This window comes from Felis catus, chromosome C2 (assembly GCF_018350175.1).
Source record: "Felis catus isolate Fca126 chromosome C2, F.catus_Fca126_mat1.0, whole genome shotgun sequence".
Classification (NCBI taxonomy): Eukaryota; Metazoa; Chordata; class Mammalia; order Carnivora; family Felidae; genus Felis; species Felis catus.
Window position 1 is genome coordinate 47,786,592 of NC_058376.1, and position 21,758 is coordinate 47,808,349.

The 21,758-nt window shown below is 38.3% G+C and overlaps 2 protein-coding genes and 1 non-coding gene across 9 annotated transcripts in view; 2 read left to right on the plus strand and 1 right to left on the minus strand.

Moving 5' to 3' along the window:
* CMSS1 (cms1 ribosomal small subunit homolog) overlaps positions 1-21,758 on the plus strand; it is a 381,638-nt gene that overhangs the window by 220,206 nt on the left and 139,674 nt on the right. Inside the window, exon 2 of one of the 6 annotated variants that reach the window (XM_019839612.3) lies at positions 19,957-20,082. The exons of 4 other annotated variants lie outside the window; for them this stretch is intronic. In XM_019839612.3, the coding sequence (XP_019695171.2) occupies positions 20,047-20,082 (36 nt within the window). In that variant the 5' untranslated portion in view covers positions 19,957-20,046. Of the gene's footprint in view, positions 1-19,956; positions 20,083-21,758 lie in introns of those variants that run through there. One more of the 6 variants, XM_019839613.3, reaches the window with a different exon arrangement.
* Positions 1-21,758, minus strand: part of FILIP1L (filamin A interacting protein 1 like) — a 303,314-nt gene that overhangs the window by 214,193 nt on the left and 67,363 nt on the right. The gene's annotated exons all lie outside the window — the stretch shown is intronic.
* TRNAK-CUU lies at positions 956-1,028 on the plus strand. The gene has a single exon. It is a non-coding gene; the product is annotated as a tRNA-Lys (tRNA).

The following is a 21,758-nucleotide window of genomic DNA, read 5'->3' on the forward strand; positions in this document are numbered from 1 at the left end:
GATGTTCTTCAAGCAAGTCAGTCTTTTGTTAGCAGTTATTTCAGCACCCAGACTGCCTTCCTTTTGTTAAAAAAAAGTGGGGGGTTAGAGGTGCTTAAATGACTGGGAAAAAACTAGTTTATTTTCATATTTAAAACAAAAATGTAAAAGTTTATTTTAAAATATCTTAATAAAATAACTAAATGTATTTATTTGTACAGGAAATAAGTTTTGTTTTAGTTACATAACGCTACAGATTTTGGTTATGAGGACTGTTTAATAAAGTAATGTTCCCCAGGGACATGCAGTCTTTTTAATTGTATCCACTTTAGTTACATACATTAAATGCTAAATGGTCATTCATTTTACTGTTGCATTTGCAACTTTGCCAAGTTACTATCACATTGAAATGTATAGCATTTGCTTCTAAAAAAATAATTATATATACTTAGACTATACCAAAGGTACATTAATTGCAGTTTTTATGATAGGTGTAACTTGTCTTTGAGCTCATGGTTTATTCTGGCCTATGTATTCTAATCATAAAAAGGAATCAAATGTTGAGCAGTTTACTAACATTCTGTAGAAGATAGAGCAAGGCTTTTTTAGTTCAGCATACGAGAACAGTAAAACATTACCGGGATTTGCCCAGAATTGGGCAATCCAAACTGAGCCACTTAGAGGGATTTTGTAGCTTGACCTTGGCCATCTGGTGACTAAAAAGGCAGATTCTGGGACATGAAAATATTTGATATATGAATAGTCCAACATAATCAAGCTATAAGTAATCTGGAAAGCTGAGGTAAAGACCAAGTGTTAGTCCAAGTTTAGAAAGTCCTGGAACATTCAGAGGCAGTACACTGTGACATAAGTGAGAATTTGTAAGAAGAAAAACCTCACAGCTCTTTGCAGCTTTCTCACAACTGATTTTCAGTAGCATTAAGTGGAAATTATAGAAGTAGAGAAATTCAGGGACACCTGGCTGGCTCAGTTGGGAGAGCATGAGACTCTTGATCTCAGGGCTATGAGTTCAAGTCCCATGTTGGGTGTGAAAATTACTTAAAAATAAAATCTTTAAAAAAACAGAAGAAGGAGGAGGAGGAGGAGGAGGAGAAGAAGAAAAGTCAGAACTGGAAAGGACCGTAGAGACCCTATTTTACAGATGAGGAAACTGAAACCAGAGGATACCAAAGACTTTTTCAACGTCACACAACTAGAATTAATGTAGGACTGAGTTGGGATTTGGAACTCCTATTTTCTAGCTAAATATTCTTTTCCATACTTTCCTGGGCATTTTTTTGACTGTAGTCATTGGAGTTGTACCAATGGAGTACAATGTACAATGGAGTAAGCTGGCCTGGGTGAAGAAGGGAGCTCTCTGCCACCAGAAATGAGTGAGTGACCAGGCAAAAGCTGTACAATGGTTACCTGACATGCGTGCTGATTTTCCATGAAGGAAACTTGTACTCAAGAGTTCTCTAAGGGTTTTACCAGCTCTAATTTTAATGAGTTTGGATGACTTTCATTATAGTTGTAATCAGCTATTTGTCCTCTCTACTTACAAAAATTACTGTTCACTCTCATTCATGCATGTGTTATCCACTCTAGTCTTTTCTCAGAACCTGTTTTCCCTCTGAGAACACCTGTTCCAAAGGTGCATTAGTAATTCAGTATGACCAAAAAGCAGGTCAAGACTCCAAGCTCTGTTCACCTCTTGGAATGATGAGTAATCATTGTACCCATAGGCAATTTAACCTTCTACACTAGACAGAAACCCAATAACTAGTCTTCCACGGCCACACAAATACAAATTAGCTACATAGTGAAAGGGAGATCCATGATATCGAAATCAATCAGCAAGGACTCGGAATGTTAAAAGTATTTGGTTAATCTGCAACCCAGTAAGGGCTAAATTATTTTTAATGTAAATCATGATAAAATTTCTTTACTGTGCAATTATATATAACCTGTTGTTAGCTGAGAAATGAGAATTTATAGGTTAGTATTACATTATTAAATGCATGAGATAGTAACTCTAATTAGACATGTATTTGCTGCAATACTGGTATGGCTCAGTCAGTTAAGCGTCCAACTCTTAATTTCAGCTCAGGTCATGATCCCAGCGTTGTTGGATCTATCAAGCCCTGCATCAGGCTCTGCCTGAACATGGAACCTGCTTAAGATTCTCTCTCTTGTGGCAGCTGGGTAGCTCAGTCAGTTAAGCATCTGACTCTTAATTTTGGCTCAGGTCACGATCTCACTGTTTGGTTTGTGATACTGAGCCCCAAGACAGACTCCATGCTGAAAGCATGGAGCCTTCTTGGTATTCTCTCTCTTTCCCTGTCTCTTTGCCTCTCCCTTGCTCACTCGTGCGGTCATTCTCTCTCTCAAAATAAATCAATTAATTTAAAAAAAGAAAAAAAAGATTCTCTCTCCCCTTGCCCCTCTCCCATGTTCATGGGCTGTCTCTCTCTCTCTCTCTAAAAAAAAAAAAAAAGAAAGAAAGAAAGAAACGTATTTGCCAACTGGTAATATCTGTGTGCATAGAAAATCTCTGCATACTACTGTATTTTGAAAATTATCTCTTGGTCCATCCCATCTCCACCCATTGTCCAATTTTAGAGCTTATTTTTTTCTGCTATAATTTAAAAGGTAATTTACCAGACAAAAAACAGTTTTAAACTATGTGCTTAACAGTCATATTTATAATAGGGAATTTCCATAAAACAAGTGATTCAGTCTCATATGCCTTAAGGTACCCCCTTTCTCCAGTGGAGACTAGGATGAATTATTCATTATAGTAGATATGTGGTCACACTGGGGACCCATCTCCAAAGGTTAAAACTGGGTTTCACACTTCATCCTGAAGTCCTACGGGAAGGTTTCCAGTATCCTCATTCCCCTCGTTTGCACTGGCCCTGGATTGATTTGGGACTTGGAGTAAGGGCGGAGATGGCAGGAGGGTTTCATGTATTATAATAGTGATCCAGTTAAGGCAGTGAAGGAGCCTTTTTTTCAAACATGAAGGAAACTGAAAGCCCAACAAGAGAGAAGCCACGTCACAGGACTAGAACCAACATAAAAACAAAACCTGAGACCCACTTCTCCTATATCCTGTGTGAATTAACTTTCTTTTATGGTCTCATTCCACCCCTACTGAAAAGCCAAACTGGGCTCTTTCCTTTCCAAAGCTGGCTCGATAGAGAGATTAGGCAGTGAATCTTTTGTGTATTTGCCTTATTTTATCCTAAGAGAAAGACCCCCCTAGGACAGTGTTGACAAACTTCTGTAAAAGGTCAGATAGTAAATATTTTAGGCTTTGCCAGCCTTGCGGTCTCTATAGCAGCTAGTCAGCTCTATCATTCTAACACAAAAGCAGCCACAGGAAATACATGAACAAATGAACAGGGCTGTGTTCTCATAAAACTATGAGCACTGAAATTTAAATTTTATTTCTCATGTATCATGAAAAATTACTCTAATTTTTATTTTTTTCCCCAACTCTTTAAAAATGTAAAAATTGGGGCACCTGAGTGGCGCAGTCGGTTAAGCGTCCGACTTCAGCCAGGTCACGATCTCGCGGTTCGTGAGTTCGAGCCCCGCGTCGGGTTCTGTGCTGCAGCTCAGAGCCTGGAGCCTGTTTCAGATTCTGTGTCTCCCTCTCTCTGCCCCTCCCCCGTTCATGCTCTGTCTCTCTCTGTCCCAAAAATAAATAAAAACGTTGAAAAAAAATTTTTTTAAATGTAAAAATAATTCTCATGGGCTATACAAAAATAGACTGTAGACTACATTTTGACCCACTGGCCATAGCGTGCTAACCCCTGCCCTAGAGGAATAAATCTGAGAAGACCATAGGTGTTAAAACGTGAAGAGACAGAATATGATACCTGAGGACAGATGATTTAAATGTGGTAGGGGAAATGACTGATGGGTATGTGTATGCAGGGAGAGTAGATGGATGATGCCCTGACTCTTGATTCTATTTTAGGTAAGCTGAGTTGGTACTAGGTCAAATTCCACATTCTCTATTTTGATTTACTGTCCTAAAATTTATGAAAGGCAGGTTTTAGCTGGCCTTTGAGAAGAAAAGCAAAAATTAGAAAAGGACATGTGACTTGGAGTTTGCCATATGGTATGCAGAACCAATAGGACATTTTATTAGTAATGGCAGCTGGTGGTTTTCGTTATCAGTGAATCATTGAGAAGCTTGTCTGAATCAGGGAGGAGGCAGTTAGCCATATCCCTCCTTAGCACAAACTATTTCATGTCGTTGTAAAGCTCTCATAGAATATGTCTTCTGCGTGGTGAAAGAACCCATAAAAATCTGTTTTTAAGACATAAAAGCTATATTGGTAAAATTTTTAAACTCCCATAAACTCAAAATCATAAAGGGCCATTTATTAAAACAGTGTGAATGATTTACGTGAAGTTGAATACAGCTTTTGTTGTTTCGTAGGTCAACTCACCTATAATAATTGCATAACTGGTAGTGTGGTTACTTATAACAAAGGAGTCTTAATTGTTATGATAATGATAATATAATTAACATGTTTTGAACAGCCACTATCTGCTGCCACCTAACATCTATAATCCCATTCATTCCCACAGCAGCCCTGCAAGGTCGCTATTATTCTCCTTGAAGATGAAATTGAGGCCTAGTCACATACACACAAAGTAGCAGGGCCAAATCTATGTCTCCCTGACATGAAAGTTTATGCCGTCTCCACTGTACCATTGCCATGGTAAGAAATGTTAGCAAAACAAAACAAAACCGAATTTGGAAAACCCATCCTCAAGTATGTTGCTGACTATCCATACTTTATGTTCATTTTACTCTGTGTGGTTATTGTACAGTAACAGAATAATTTCAGTACCCTAAAACCGTGAAAACTCACACCAATTGTGTCTTTTAATATTTGCGGTTTGTGTGTCCATTCATTGCTTGCAGTTTCTTAGGCAGCCTGCAGCCTTGAACTATTCGCTGTCTGAACTTGCCCTCAAAGAATTGTTCCTCCCGCCCTACCTCTATCAAGTGACAACCAATGAAAAACCCACAAGTCCAGCAGCTGCAGCTCTGGAAAGCTTCCATCAAAACCCTCATTCCCACATCCCCTTTGAAAATCACAGAGCTTGCTGTTATCTGCTTGAAGGTCATGACTAATACTTGTAAAACTTCCACAGCAAACACTGTCTACAAGACCTAAATTCCTAAGTTGAGCTCTAATGGTAACTTACCTACACCAAAACCTTTACTGCCCCTCAACTGCCCTACCCTAAATTCTTACCCCATAATATAGAAAGCAAATATGAGGATAGGAGCATTCTAAATAGTCCACAGGAAAACTGGAAAACTTAATGAATTTCAGAAAGTGCCTCTTTGACAGATCAGAATTAAATGAAAATCCCTGGTATATTGAGAATTATGAGGTGACTTAGCCCTGTTCTTATCCATCTAAATTTTATTCTTTCCATGAATTGCTTTTAGGATTCAGAAGTCAAGTATGCAATATACCTGTCTCAGAGGAAGCAATTTCATTTTTTTCTAAATGTGGGAATGTAGTGCAAAAGTAGCTGTTTTATGTGTGACCGAGTGATAACCAAAATCCAGTTTTTAGCAGCCTTTTCAGATGTGAATCATGTTACTTAATCCAGATCTTTGAAACCACAAACAGGCACAAAGTATGGATGTTTGATTGAAGAAATATGGTGGCTATTATTCACCCTGCCATGCTTTCTTTTGCTTACATTAATGACTCATTAATACATTTTAAGAAAAAAGTAAATTTGCATCATCATCCAGTGAAATTGGCAAGACTGGATGCTCGTGATTACAGACACAAGGCTCCATCAAGAGATAATTTCCTGGTGATCACAACATTGATTTTTTTTTTTTTTGACTGTCCCACCAGTATGTCCAGGAACTCAGAAAAAAGGCTGCAGCCAAAAGACAAATATGTGCGAATGCACCACTTCTTGTCTGAGAAAATATATGCACATGGCAGCAGGAAGAAGTTATTTGGTCTGTTATTTATTTATAATGTACAGGCTGCAAAATGTTAGCATTCTGATTGTGCCCAGATGTAATAAAAAAGAATTCACTAGCATTTTCACACTAGCATTAGTAAGGAATGCACCTTTGGAATCAACATTAGTTAAAAGGTTGTCATTTATTTCCAGTAATCCCAAAGATTCTTTCTGGTGCCTAAATTATGGAAACAATTATTTGGGGCCTTAAATCCCATCTAAATTGACCGCTCTTGGTCACTTTAGCATATTTCCTTATCGGTAAAACTGAGCAGACACATGCTTTTTAAATATGACAGAAAATATCTACTACTTAGGTAAGATAGTGAGCTCAGATGTATGGTGGGGAAACCCTCATAATTCAAAAAAGACTTTCTTAAAATATTGTTGATAAAGAATATCAGTGTCAGTTTTCCTAATGAGAAGGAGGGGCATGCTTTATAAGCCAAGACTTTCTATTAAATAAACAGCCTCAGAAGAATGTCCATTGTCATCTGTGAGCAGTGTGTGCATGTAAATATATCTGTCTGAAGTAGGGTTTTTTCCCCCAAAGTAGGATATCTCAATGACTGCAGCTTTGTACTTTGCCATTTTTTTATTGTGACTGTCAGTTATTTAAGTATCGGAAAGCAACTTCAGCTGTTAAGGAAAGTCATCTTCATATATTTCTTAAGCAAAATACTGGGGTTTGTCTTTGTCCAAGAAGCTTTAAGGCCTATTTATCTTATTTAACTTTTTAGGAGTTGTTCTGATATCATAAGTGTATATTCAAAATGACTATCCGGATTTTTTTGTGTGTCTCAAGTTAGTGCTTCTAAGATGATTAGATTAGTGGTGTGGCAGTTAAAGCCATGGATATTTTCAAGTCCCTTAGACAAAATGTATTGAAAAATTAAATTCATAAATAAATGAGCATTCTATAAGCATTTTTTTTCTTAAATTTTAAATGAAGAGGCATTCACATGAACCTTATACAACCCTCTGGTTCCTGGTAATCCAAGTACCATGAGTTTTTTCCGTGCCACCAAACCAATGAAGAAATTTTGCCATAGGGGAGGCAGAAACTTGTTTCATTCAGTTAAGGGAATATTTCTTGGTTGCCTTTAAATGGTTTTTTTTTTTCCCCATATCACTGTTATGTAATAGCTTTCCAAGAAAACTATTTTATAATCTCTTCTTTTCTATCCATTTTACTTTTTTTTAACGTTTTTATTTATTTTTGAGACAGAGAGAGAGAGCATGAATGGGGGAGGGGCAGAGAGAGAGGGAGACACAGAATCGGAAGCAGGCTCCAGGCTCAGAGCCATCAGCCCAGAGCCCGGTGCGGGGCTCGAACTCATGGACCGTGAGATCATGACCCGAGCTGAAGTCGGATGCTTAACCGACTGAGCCACCCAGGCGCCCCTCTATCCATTTTAATATTATATTTATTTCATCTATTATATCAAAATACTGTAATTTCAACATGTAGTCAATTCTAGAAAACTGTTAATGACATATTTTATTCTTTTTCTATTCTTTGAATTTTGCTGTGTATTTTATACTTGGAGAATATCTTTTAAAAAAAATTTTTTTAATGTGTATTTATTCTTGAGAGACTGAGAGAGAGACACGGAGTACAAGCAGGGGAAGGGCAGAGAGAGGGAGACACAGAATCCAAAGCAGGCTCCAGGCTCTGAGCTGTCAGCACAGAGCCAGACGCGGAGCTCAAACTCACAAACTGCGAGATCATGACCTGAGCCAAAGTCAGACGCTCAACCAACTAAGCCACCCAGGTGCCCCTATGCTTGGAGAATATCTTAATGTGAATCAGCAAGTGCTACTTCAAGTGCTCAATACCACATATGACCAATGACTATCCTATTAGATGGTGCAGTTCTAGACCATGATATCTAGAAGGATATGGACCAACAGTGTTATTAACTTCCTTCAGAAAAACATGTTTATAAAACTAGAGAGATTTAAGTAAACCGGAAAATTATTCTAACAGCCATAAAGTCAGAGGAGAATTTTTATATGATCACAACATTAGTAAAGCCTCAGTTATGTTTGTGGGATTAAAGTTAATTTTTTAATTTAGGGTAACCAAATTGAAATGAAATGCCAAGGGAAGATCATGACCATATTCTTCAGAATAATTTTTAGTCCTTGCTCCCATATTCTAGGGATATATTGAAACCTTCCTATAAAAAGCATGGATTCTTTTCACTCAGGAGCTAAACATCTATTAATCTCTTAATCAAAAGATCATGCTGAATAAATGTGAATTTGTTGGACATTTCCCCCACTCTGTTAGCTACTACAGGATGGAAAGGAATTATTTTATGTATTTCTGGGAATGACAACCTGCCCTATTCCTGTCACATGTACTTAGAACAATGTAGCCAGAGATTGGAATTTCTTATTATATTTGGGGTCATCTGTTGGGATTCCAGAAAAAATAACTAGAAGACTGAGCTTCTAGAAACAGATTTTAGAACAGCGTAGCATTATGGTCATTAATTTTCCATTATGTCTGAGGCCAAGGGTATCTAGGAAAACCTGACATAGAACTAGAGCAGTATTCTCAAGCCATTTGTATGTGAGAATAAATTAAAATATAAACATCAACTGAAATTTCCATGTGCTTATTATGTTTAAGGAACAGATTTGAACTTTCTGCATTTATTTATTTATTTACATATGTGTATGTTTTTTTAACCTTTCCACCCTTTTTCTCATTTCTCCCACCCTAGCCTCTAGCAACCACTACTCTGTATATATGAGCTTGTTTTGTTTTGTTTTTTTAAAATTCTACATATAAGAGAGATTATATACTATTTGTCTTTTTCTGTCTGACTGATTTCACTTAGCATAATGCCCTAGAGAAGGATCCATGTTGTCCTGATAGCCATTTAAATTATCTCATTATTGGGGCGCCTGGGTGGCTCAGTCGGTTGAGCATCTGACTTTGGCTCAGGTCATGATCTCACGGTCCGTGAGTTCGAGCCCCACGTTGGGCTCTGTGCTGACAGCTCAGAGCCTGGAGCCTGCTTCGGATTCTGTGTCTCCCTGTCTCTCTGACCCTCCCCTGTTCATGCTCTGTCTCTGTCTCAAAAATAAATATTAAAAAAAATTATTATTATGCAAAATTTCAAATATAGAGAAAAGTAGAGAAAAAAAGAATCCCTGTGACAGCTACCGGAGTCATCAACTCATGGCCATCTTTATTACATCTGTATTCCTTTCCCCCATGGTGGATTCTTGGGAAGCAAATCCCAGATGTCATATAATTTTCAAAGATTGTCTATTATGTGATTTGAGCGTTGATGGGCTTTGAGGCTAAAATGAATAAATAAAATATGACCTTTTTTCTCAGAGATTTTATCAAATCTATCTGGGGTAATAATGTTTAGTAGTCAATATAATTATAATATAAATCAAGTGTAACATAGACCCAAATGCTAAAACACCTGAACCAGTTCTCAACATAGCAAAACCTGACATAAAAGGAATAATTTTATGATATAAGTCCCTGGGACCATTTTTATGAAGACTTTTTTAAAGCATGAAAGATTTTCTAGTTCCATTCATTACAAGGGCCTTGAAGCAATGGCACCCAGTAGCAATGAGCACATATGGCACCAAGATTTTGGCTTCTAAATCTCTTTTCCTACTAAAAGGAAACAGTACTCCTTGAACAAATGGCTGACTGACTTCAGGGCTGGTGGAGGAAAAACAAGATGAGCCTTGAAACATCTTTTCCTGCCAGCATATTAGGAAGTGCTCAAAAAATGATAGGGACATGTCAGAAGGACCCAGGAACCAGCTTGAAAGGACTCCCACTGGCCAACTCTGGTACAATTTGAGCAACAAAGTAACTAATAATAATAATGAAATACAACTCATATTAAAATAAGAATCTGAGGCTCCTGGGTGGCTCAGTTGGTTAAGCTTGTGAGCTTTGGCTCAGGTTCATGGGTTTGTGATCTCACGGTTTGTGGGTTCAAGCCCCATTTCAGGCTCTGTACTAACAGTGCAGGGCCTGCTTGGAATTCTCTCTCTCTCCATTTCTCTGCCTCTCCCCAACTCATGCTTACTCTCTCAAAATAAATAAGTAAACTTTAAAAGAATAAAATAAATAAGAATCTGTGAGTGAGTTCATAGTGGCAATAAATAAATAGATTCTACATGTATAAGAAGGAAAAGCTCTTTTTACAGTAGAATGGCAATTAATAAATGAGGATGAATGCTAGATTAGAAAATCATCATTTGCAACCATTGTGGTTACATTGATTCAGGCTAGAAGTATCCATGGTTGCTAAAACTAGAAAGTGAAAGTTAGTGAGAAATAGGGTATTTATATATCTCAGAGAATTTCTCCATAGATTACTTATTAATAGCCATGGGAAATAGTCACGTTAGAGGGGAGAGGCCTGGTAGTAACACCTGAACCAAGTGATCAAAATTACCATCACCAATAATCGAACAAAATGACAGCATGTGCCTCTGATGTTATGCACTGAGAAAGACATCTGCAGTATTCTTGCCCCTCAAAATGCATAATTAATTTAATATTAAGGAAATACCAGACAAACCCAAACTAAAAGATAGTGTTAAAAAATGGCAGTGTCCAGAAAAACAAAGGAAAGCTGAGGAGCTGTTTCAGATTAAAGAAAACCAGAGAGATGTAAAAACTAAATGTGTATGTCATCCTGGGTCCTGAACTAGGAAATATAATGCAGAAAGAACATTATTGGGACAATTGGAAATATATGAGTTAGGTTATGGATTAAATAATAATAATGTTACTATGTAAGTTTCCTGATTTTGATCATTGCACTGCCATTAGGTAAGTGATTATCTTTGTTCTTAGGAACTATACATTGGTAATATTTAGAGACAAAAGATGTCTACAACTTAATCAGATGGTTTAGAAAAACAAATGAGGGGCCCCTGGGTGGCGCAGTCAGTTAAGCGTCCGACTTCAGCCAGGTCACGCCGACTTCAGCCAGGTCACGATCTCGCGGTCCGGGAGTTCGAGCCCCGCGTCAGGCTCTGGGCTGATGGCTCAGAGCCTGGAGGCTGTTTCCGATTCTGTGTCTCCCTCTCTTTCTGCCCCTCCCCCGTTCATGCTCTGTCTCTCTCTGTCCCAAAAATAAATAAACGTTGAAAAGAAAAACAAATGAGGTATATATATATATATATATATATATATATATATATATATAAAATAAAATACAAAAGTAGCAAAATTTTGACAATTGGTAAATCACTAGTGCATAGAAAAGTTTTTTTGCTGTTCTTGCAAATTTTCTCAAGTTTGAAGTTATTTCAAAATTAAATTTAAAGTAATAAGACAAAGCAAATATACACATGTGCATACACACACAATTATCTTGAGTTTATTTTTTTAAGATTTTTTAAAAAAAATTTATTTATTTTTGAGAGAGAAAGAGAGCATGCAGGGCAGGGGAAGAGATGGGGAAGGGAGTTGAGAGAGAGAATCCCAAGCAGGCTCCACACTGTCAGCATGGACCCCGACGTGGGGTTGAAACTCACGAACCATTGTGAGATCATGATCTGAGCTGAAATCAAGAGTCGGACATTGAACCCACTGAGTTATCCAGGTGCCCCCACAGTTATTCTCACTTTAAATAAAGCCAGCTGAAAATATAGAAATCTGAAGGTCATACCCAAAAGTAAACTAAGGAATATAAAATTGTTTTCTCCCAACAAATCTTCATGTAAAATTATAAAATTTATAAAAATTTAATAAACATTAAAACACAGTTTACCAAACCCCTGTTTGTAAATTAAGGTATATCTCAATTTGCATTTGCTTTATCTCTGTCCTGGTAAGAGTTGCTGTATCCATCTGGCTTGCTTTGGGAATCTTCTCACATAGAGCTGTGTATGAATGCATGCTTAAATGTCACAGAAAATGATGGTGGTCTCCTTCAACATACAGATTAAGGCCTGTGCAGACCTGGGGCTCGACTTCAGATTTCTCTCTTCTGATTACGTGAGTAGTTTTTCAGGCCACATAAAACCAGATTTTAGGGGTGCCTGGGTGGCTCAGTCGGTTAAGCAGCCAACTTCGGCTCCAGTCATGATCCTCGCAGTCCATGAGTTCGAGCCCCGCGGGGCTGACAGCTCAGAACCTGGAGCCTGTTTCAGATTCTGTATCTCCATAGATTTGGTACAGCCTCTGTTCTAAGACTAGTGAATGGGTTGTTATGGAATGGGAAGGATTTACTGTTTTAAAAAAGTCATGGGGCGCTTGGGTGGCTCAGTCGGTTGAGCGGCCGACTTCGGCTCAGGTCATGATCTCTCGGTCCGTGAGTTCGAGCCCCGCGTCGGGCTCTGTGCTGACAGCTCAGAACCTGGAGCCTGTTTCAGATTCTGTATCTCCCTCTCTCAGACCCTCCCCTGTTCATGCTCTGTCTCTCTCTGTCTCAAAAATTAATAAACCTTAAAAAAATTTTTTTTTAAAACAAGAAAACCAGATTTTAGATCTGCTCCTTCCACCAACTAACTCTGTACCTCTTGGGCTTTTTTCCTTTTCCTCTTTTCCTCTCACTAAAACATAACTTTTATAGGAATAATAAAAATAGTAATGATGTAATGAGTCTATTATTTTGAGCCTACCCAGAAATTATTGCTTTACTAATCACACACACAAAAAAGAGGAAGATATTCAGTTATCTAAAAGCTGATTAGCTGAGACCGCATCTTTCCTTTTTCTTCCTTTTTTCTACCATTTTGCTACTCACACAGAATTGGCATAGGAAGGAGAAATAAGCAAAACTAGTCAGTCAAATCTGGTTTTTTAATAAATAGTTTGGTATTATTTTTGTAATATTTATTTATTTTTGGAATAGTGCAAGCAGGGGAGGGGCAGAGAGAGGGGACAGAGGATCCAAAGCAGGCTCTGCACTGACAGGCTGACAGGAGTGAGCCCATGTGGGGCTCAAACTCACGAACTGCAAGAAGACTACCCGAGACAAAGTCGGACCATCAACTGACTCAGCCAACCAGGTGCCCCAGTTTCATATAATTTTAAAGTCAACAGATACTATCTGTAATGGCAAAATATTGGAAATAACTTAAATGTACTTCCACAGTACTAGTTAGTATTGGTGGAATACAGTGTTTCCATAAACAAAGACTGGATGGTCTCTATGTATTGATATGGAAAGATCCCCAAAGTATATTGTTAAGTCCAAAAAACACAGTACAAAACAGTCTATATTGAATGCTACCATTTGCATATAATAAAAGGATTAAAGGATATACACATATTTGGGGCACCTGGGTGGCTCAGTCAATTAAGCATCTGACTTCAGCTCAGGTCATGATCTCATGGTCATGAGTTCGAGCCCCTCATTGGGCTCTGTGCTAACAGCTCAGAGCCTGGAGCCTGCTTCGGATTCTGTGTCTCCCTCTCTCTCTGCTCCTCCCCTGCTCATACTGTGTCTCTCTGTCTCTCAAAAATAAATACATGTAAAAAAAATTATTTAAAAAAGAATATACACATATTTGTCTGCCTATGTATAAAATGTCTCTAAAAGATATATATGCACACAAAATTGTTTGCCTGAAGAGATGATAATTTGGTGTTGGGGAACATGTTCATTAATTTCCGCATTAATACAATTGAAAAACTCCTAAATTTAATGCTTATATAAAAAAATAGAAAATTATACTTTTATCCCTGTTTTATTGCTGTAGAAATTACTGTTCTATAATGATATTTCATCAAACACAAAGATGCTCCCAGACCTTTCACTGTAATGATGAAAACTATTATGCATTTTATCTGATTGAGTCAGTCTGGTTCACTTATTAATTTGAACTCAAAGAATTTGTCAACATTTTTTCTTAAGTGTCCTTGGTTACAGGAGTACATCCTATGAATTAATAGATGACTCGCCTACTATGGGTGCCTGGGTGGCTCAGCTGGTTAAGCGTCCAACTCTTGATTTCAGCTCAGGTCATGATCTCACAGTTGGTGGGATCAAGGCCCACACTGGGCTCTGTGCTGACGGTGTGGAGCCTGCATGGGATTCTCTCTCTCTCTCTCTCTCTCTCTCTCTCTCTCTCTCTCTCTCTCTCTCCCTCCCTCCCTCTCTCTCTCTCTCTCTCTCTGTCCCCACCTCATCCTCGCTCGCTCTCTCTCAAAAATAAATAAATCAACTTAAAAAAAGACTGACCTGCTATAAGAATATTAAAGAGCTGAAAAGTATGAAGCTGATCTCGGTGGAGTTCTATCAAAATACCGGTTTTATTTAATACCCCATGAGAAGTGGGAGGATAATACTTATTTCAAATTAGATAGTTTAAGATTTAGCATTCCTTTAATATGTGGAATACCAGGAGTATCTCAGGAAAGGCAGAAACCAAATAAGAAAGTCCTAGGAAATTTTTAGAAATCCAATGGAATCTAAAAGACCATCTTCCCTGGAGTCGATATTTTAATATATCACCAAGATCTCATACTTCCCTTAAACAGGATATTAAATGGCACATAGTAATTTTTTCCCTAATGGTTCTCTTTTGTAGTTAACGCTTTCTTTCTCCATCCACCTGCATTTTATAAGTGGATAAATAGAATCACTCCAAGCTGTCTGAATGCTCCTTTTTCTTCCTGCATCTGCCAAACTCAGTGAGAAGTAGGAACCTAAGACAGTCTCTGGTACAGGTAACCATCTGTTACCACTTACAACATAAAATTCAACAAAGAAAGTCTTCTCCTGTGGCTTATTTGCATATTTTATGGTTCTGTTTAACTCCTTCTTTATAAAATAAGAAAATAATTATTATTCAAATTAAAACTGCTCATCCAGCCCATAGGTGGTATATTAAAGCTCTCTCCACTGAGAATTATTTATATGGTTCCAGTTAATAACGGTGCATTTTTATAGGGAAGATACACAGATGTGACAGTGGTTTTAGAAAGAACTTAGGCAGCATCCAGAAACAGCTGTACATTTTTCCAGCAGCCTGAGTAGTGACTAAGTAGTGTTTTGTACCACCATCTCCACATCTGCTCCTTTCCCCCTTCCTTTTTTCAGCACATCTAGATGATTAATAAACTGTACATTCTTTACATGCATTCTGACAGCCATGGGGACTATAAAGGTTGACAATATACAGCATCACCCAGTGTTATCATGAAACACCTCGTTGGATGCCTCTATACCAGGGGGCTGTGGCATTTTGAGAGGCTGGTGCTAGGAGTTGTATGGGTCTCTTGACATCATAGTCAAGTTGGTATTATCTCAGGTCATATTGTCAGTGGCTGGATAAGTGTCCCCTCAAGTCTGTATTATGCATTTAAAAAAGTAATTTATTTGCCTTAGGGAAGAGAGTATAGTCTCATTATCTTAAAAAGTCAGAAGACAGTTTTAATAACCATTTCACTCATTCCTCTATGAATTTTGCTGAAAGACCTATCCTAAAGCATGTCTGCTGGCAAATCCCGAGTTTCACTGTTACCAAAGTTGACTTTGTGTGAGCTGTTACATTTTCCATAGACAATTGGATGTGATCACAGAAGGCTGATTGCCAAAGTTTTATTTCAACTCAGATATAACTAAATGCAAGAAATCACTTACTGACACCTTTATTCTGCCTAGCCCACCCTAAATCACCATTTTGGGAAAAAGTTATAGGATCTCCAAAATGGTCTGCCTATGTTCCAAGTTAATTTTGAGAATGGCTCTCTATGTCTGGTTTACAGTCTCTTTAGAAAAGCAGAATTATGATGGAAACACTGTAACATCCTAAGCTGTAACAAATGAGCTGTTCTTGAAGATAAATGTAACTTCATGTCTTTGAAGCTAAATATTTACTTTTCAGATGATTTAATGTATCTTTGTTCCTTTCCACACTGAGCTTTTTCTTTCTTTGCATCCCTTCAACTCCAAGCTACTTTTTGTAGCCCTGTTTTATCAGTGTTTTGTGATGTTACAAAAAAGCAAAGAGTGTGAGGTCAAATTTTCCATTACATACCTCAACAGGAATGCCAGGGAACCTAGCCAAACTAAGTCTACAAAAAATAAAAATTACAGGAAAGATGATTCATTAATCAACAATTGCCCTACCAAAAAAATAGAATAAGTTGTATGTATTTTGTTTTGGGAGCAGGGACTGAGTGCAGACAGCCCAGCCATGGGGTGAAATGGGTTATTTCATGCCAACATAGCATGGTTTTAGATCAACTAGGGATCTTTTAAACCTTAAGAATAACTCACTTTGTGCCTTGGTTTCTCTCAACTTTTTCTTTTTTTCAGAATGAAAATATATCATGCAGACCCCAGCTACAATTTGATTAAAAAAATAATGGCAGCAGGGGTGCCTGGGTGGCTCAGTCAGTTGAGCGTCCAACTTTGGCTCAGATAATGATCTCATGGTTTGTGAGTTTGAGCCCCACATCAGGCTCGCTACTGTCACCACAGAGCCCACTTCAGAGCCTCTGTCCCCCTCTATCCCTCCCCTGCTGTGTTCTCTCAAAAATAAATATTTAAAAAATATAAAATAAAAATTAAAAAAATAAAAAATAATGGCAACAGAAAGATACAGTAGAAAGACACAGCCTGCAACTCATGAAATGTTTCAGCCATTAGCCATTCCTTCCTCTCTGTCACAAAGTCTTTGTCACCTCCTCTTCCTCTAACAGAGGTCCCCATCTCCGTCCTTTTGTCTTTTGCCGTAAGTTCAAGATCTTGATCCTTCCCTAAAACATTGTCAGATCAATAAAAATACTAGACTTTGTCTTTAAAGTTATTATTAAATATTGAAGGATATGAAAATGTCAAAAATAATGACACTGGAGGAAAAAATTAGTCACTGAATTATAAAGAGCCCCCAAAGCTCCTATACAAAGATAATTATCTAATCACAGAACTTTGTACCATAAATGTCAAACTCAAAGTGAAGCTTTATTTTCTTGTATTCTAATGAGAAAATCAGTCACTAACAAATACAGTAACAATACTGGCTCCATGACCAGCCAATAATAGATACGTAAACTCTGTTGTCTAATGCTTTGTTTTTTAAGTTTATTTATTTGAGAGAAAGAGTGTGTGTGTGCACGAGAGAGCACAAGAAGGGCAGAGAGAGAGAGGGTGAGAGAGAGAATCCCAACCAGGCTTTGCACTCTCAGCGGGGCTCAAACTCACAAACTGAGATCATGACCTGTGAGATCATGAGCCAAAATTGAGTCGGACACTCAACCAACCAACCGAGCCACCCAGATGCCCCTGTTACCTAACGGCTTTATTAGCCAACCCCTTCTGACTAATCAAAGAAAGGTGATATTATGGGCCTGTATCACTAATACACTAAGTGTATTTTATCTTAATTCTTTGAAAGATGGTACTCCTTATGTGGTTCAGATACTATTAACCAGAGTATGTAATTAATCGGAGCAATTCCAGCCATGTTGGAGGATACTGAATTTACTGAAGATTTTTGTTGTCTTTTATGGAGAACATGAAGGGAAAATGGAGAGCAGGTTGTTTTTTCTTTTGTCAAAAAGCTGATAACCCAGTTGTGATGACCATTTCATCCACACAAAGGAACAGAAACATGAGAAATAAACTTTTTAAAGTTCCTAATAATTGGGTGTTTCTTGTGAGAAGCTGGGACATTTCAGAAAAGAAATGGACGGAAGGAGAGGAACAAAGCCAGAGTTCCCAGACCTTAACAAGTAGGGCAGATAAAACAAGTCCACTTTTGTTATTGAAAAATGGGGTGTTCTGCCCTGTTTTAGAAGAAAACTTGACTGCCTGAACAGAACTATGGAGATAAGGTCCTAATGTAGTCTGTGCTAGTCCAAACCTGTGCTCACCTCCTCACCTCCACCAGAGTCAGTGACAGACCACCCAGCAGAGAATATTTTTCGAGTAGTGCTGATAGAGGCAAACATCCTAGGTGTCAGATGGAAAACACTCAATCCCCAGACTTCACACCTCAGACAGGCTTTTTTCCAGGCATTTCTAGTAGTCCATTCTTTACCCCATTCTGCATTATCTGTACTGCACCCTCAACACACACAATATACACACTTAGGAAGAAGAGAGATGTATACAGGAAACCACATCCAGTAAGTTTTCTTTCTCCTTAGAAGATCATATTTTATCTTTTCAAAATCTCTCTGCCTTTGTTCTTTTCAACTATATTAAAAATTTGTTTCCTTGGTTTTTGGTTTTTAATTTTTAAATTATTTTTAAGTGTCCTCTACACCCAACCTGGGGCTCAAACTTAAAACCCTGGTATCAAGAGTCGCTCACTCCTATTTCCTTGGTCTTAAATCTCGTTTTATTCAAGCTCGTAGCAACTCCACAGTCTCTGAAGTCTTCTCTCTCTCAGCCACATCAGTTCTTTATTATGACTGCTTGTGCAAGCCAGTGGGTGTTTGTTATGTCACATAGGCTGTGGGAGACAGGTTTTTCCCAATCCCACTCTACTCCCAAACCCCATTCCTTTCAACTATCTATTCATCCAGCCAACCATTTGAGTCACCAAGGGCTTTGAGACTTGGGAAATTTACATCCCTGAAACTGATTATGCTATGTTGAATTTATACAGAGCTCTTCTGCTTTGCAGGATTTTAAAAGAGAATGAATACTCTTGTTTACAAGACAAACAAGGTCTTTCACTGTATCAGGTTTATACCCTGGTTAGGATAGTCAAAGAAAAACAAATATTTAAATAAGTATTTCACTCACAGTAAACATAAGAAGAAACACTGGGGGAATCTGAGTCAATGGAGCAGGGAAGACTATTTTGTGAAATAACGTATAAGCTGAGGTTCAAAGAATAGCCTAAAAAAGGAGAAATGTAAGAGCATCACAGGTTGAAGGGCAGCCAGTTTTAATACCCAAAGTCAGGAAAGAGCTTGATACAAAGAGGGGATGAGAAAAGCTGAGCTTAGACTGGAGCCCAATGACTGAAAGGAAAGTGGAAAAATTCAGAAGTAGAGGAGCCAAGATTAAGCAGGGCCTTGTAGGCACTGACAAGAATTCTGGCCTTTTCTAAGAGCAGTGAGTAGCCACTGAAACATTTGGGCAGGGAGGGGGGGAGGCGGGGGAGACATGATTTGAACATGATGTTTCTGCTTGAGTCACTTTGTTGTATCTCATCACAGAATCAATTAGAGGAGTGCAAGAAGGAAACCAGTGGGACTAATGCCATTTTCCAAGTGAGAAATGATCGTAGTGGTCAGTGGAGAAGTGTATGGTTTCGAGACAGATTTGGAAGGTAGAATTTACAAGACTTGGTGGCTGCTTGGATTGGTGGCATTACAGGAGAGTGTCCCTGATGATTCCCAGTTTTCTAACATGAGATGCTGTTTCCTGATGTGAAAACTTTTGGAGGAGTGCCTAGACTACGGGTGGGGTGGGATGGGGAGTAGGGATAGACCCCAAGTTTGATCTGGGATGGTTATGATTCACCCAAGTGGAGATGTCACACAGGTATTTGTAAAAACAGATTTGGAGCTCAGAAGAGATATCTAGGCTGGAGATATAAATTGAGTAACACTTTATAAATAATATTTGAAGCCATGAGTATGGATAAGATAACCTAAGAAGAGGCATGTTTTCAGAGGAGAGCCCAGAGTGCCTCTCTGAGCCTCAGTTGTTTCATCTAAAACATGGAAGTAATGATCTCTCTGTACAAGAAGTTGAGACACATGCATACAGTTTATTAGCCCTATGTCCAGCTCATAGTCAGCAGTCAGTAGTATATGGTAATTGCTATTATTACTATGTCTGGTAAATTCTCACATCCTCATTCTCTTGAATGAGTTGGGACTAATTGACAGAGGGGAGAGTGGAGAAGAGTAAATAAAAGCATGAAGAAATGAACATGAGTCTATAGTGGTATGTCTATAAACATTGAGATCAAAACATTAGCTTCTGTTGTGCCAGTGTTTTAATTTTTTTTCCAATTTTTATTTTCTAGGCAGCCCTCCTCTTGCAAACAAGTGCCTATAATTCTCCCCATGAAAAATCAGGGGTCTTCATTTTTCTTAAGTGAGACTTTTGTGCCCAAATGACTTGTGAAGCTACCATCAGGTTCATCATCTTGGTAGGTTTTCATCATTGTTGCTACAGTCACTGATGGATTTGTTAAGAAATATCTAAATGTTCTTTTGGTAACATTATTTTTAGGAAGGCGAAGCCTTTACATTTCCAGACAGCAGCTTGGTTGTGAATGTGAGGAGACCACAGAACTGTAACACATTGCACATGTTGACAAGGCTGTCTGGGCTCCTTGGCATTACTAATGATGATAATGATCCCGTTTGGTAGAGGCAGACCCTCCCTACAGCTGGTGTCCTTTCTGCGCAGGGATGAGGTCATTTGGTGGGGAGGGGAGAAATGGAGCTGAAGAGAATGAGAGAAGAGAAGGGGAAGAAACTGTCATGTCTGCATTCTTGGTGGAAAAATAGAAGCATATTTGCCACATGCTTGCTTAATTAATTTATTTTTTAAATACAGGGAATGGAGAGGCAAGGGGATAGTGAGGAACTGTAATATGGTGACAGCTTGGTTTCCTCCCAAAGCTGTACAATTATCTGTATACGCAGTAACTGGGTAATCAAATCTCCAAGACACTGATAACCCTATGAATTCTAATCTCTAGAAATTTTAAACTGCTCAGAGAAGGATATTCCAGCAATCTAAATCCCAGTAACTACTCTAGAGTTGTTTAAGAGCCCAATTCTAGACAGTCCACTCCTCCTTCTGCCTCAAATGTGTCTTAAAAAGAGAAATTCAGAATTATTGTTCCTTTGGCAATGTAGTTAAAGGCATCAGATCATTCTTCATCTAATTCTCAATGTTGTCACCAAAAGCAATTAAACAGCCTTTTTTTTACGTTACCAGTAGTAGTCGAACTGGTGCACCATGGGTTTATCTAGAACTTGTATACTTGTATGCATAAAAACTATATGTCCTTAGGGTTTGGGGTTGTTATAGTTGGTTGTTGTTGAGGGGAGGGCTTACCAAAGAGGGGTCACTTTGTCATTCCAAGGTAAGACCCTGGCTTAGCACACCCAGCCAGTCACAATCAGCCATTTGGCCATATCTGCGCAAGGTAAAGGAAATGAGTCAACTCTGATCAAATGGGAGAAATACTAAAGATGCTTTCAAGATGTTTTTGAACCCTTCAGAGGAAGGGCCATGTTTGATTAGCCTTTGTGTCCTCCGTGCCTCAGCCAGGCCTGACAGAAAGCGCTCCACAAGTGGTGAGTGTGTGAGTGAGCCAGTGTGCCCCATTACCCATGGTTGAAGACTTCTGCTGTTAGCAAGTACAAATGACCATGAGTAATTATGTGGAGGAAAAAATAATATTTTCTCCTAAATGCTGGAGAAAGAAGCTGAAAGCTAATAAATCTAATAGCTGCCTCTCAACAGTGCTCCTGACGTGAGTTTTCAAGATACAGCGTAAAGAGTACTGGACTGAAGGTCTAAAACCTCACCCTTTGGCAGGCCACTAAAATTTCTTAACCTCAATTTCCTCATTGGTAAAGTGGATAATAACACTTTCTCTGCCTACCTCCTATGGTTATTTTCAGGACTAAAACCTATTATGGAAGAGAAACTAATAAGAACCCTAGGAGGTAAGGTGTTGTTATTGGCTTCTTTTGAGAATACTATATCCTTAAACGTTTTTAGAAGAAAAAGGATTTTTAATTCTTTAAAGAAAAGGTCCTTCAAAAGCGTATGTATTGGTGCTATTGTTGTTAATTGCTGTCAATC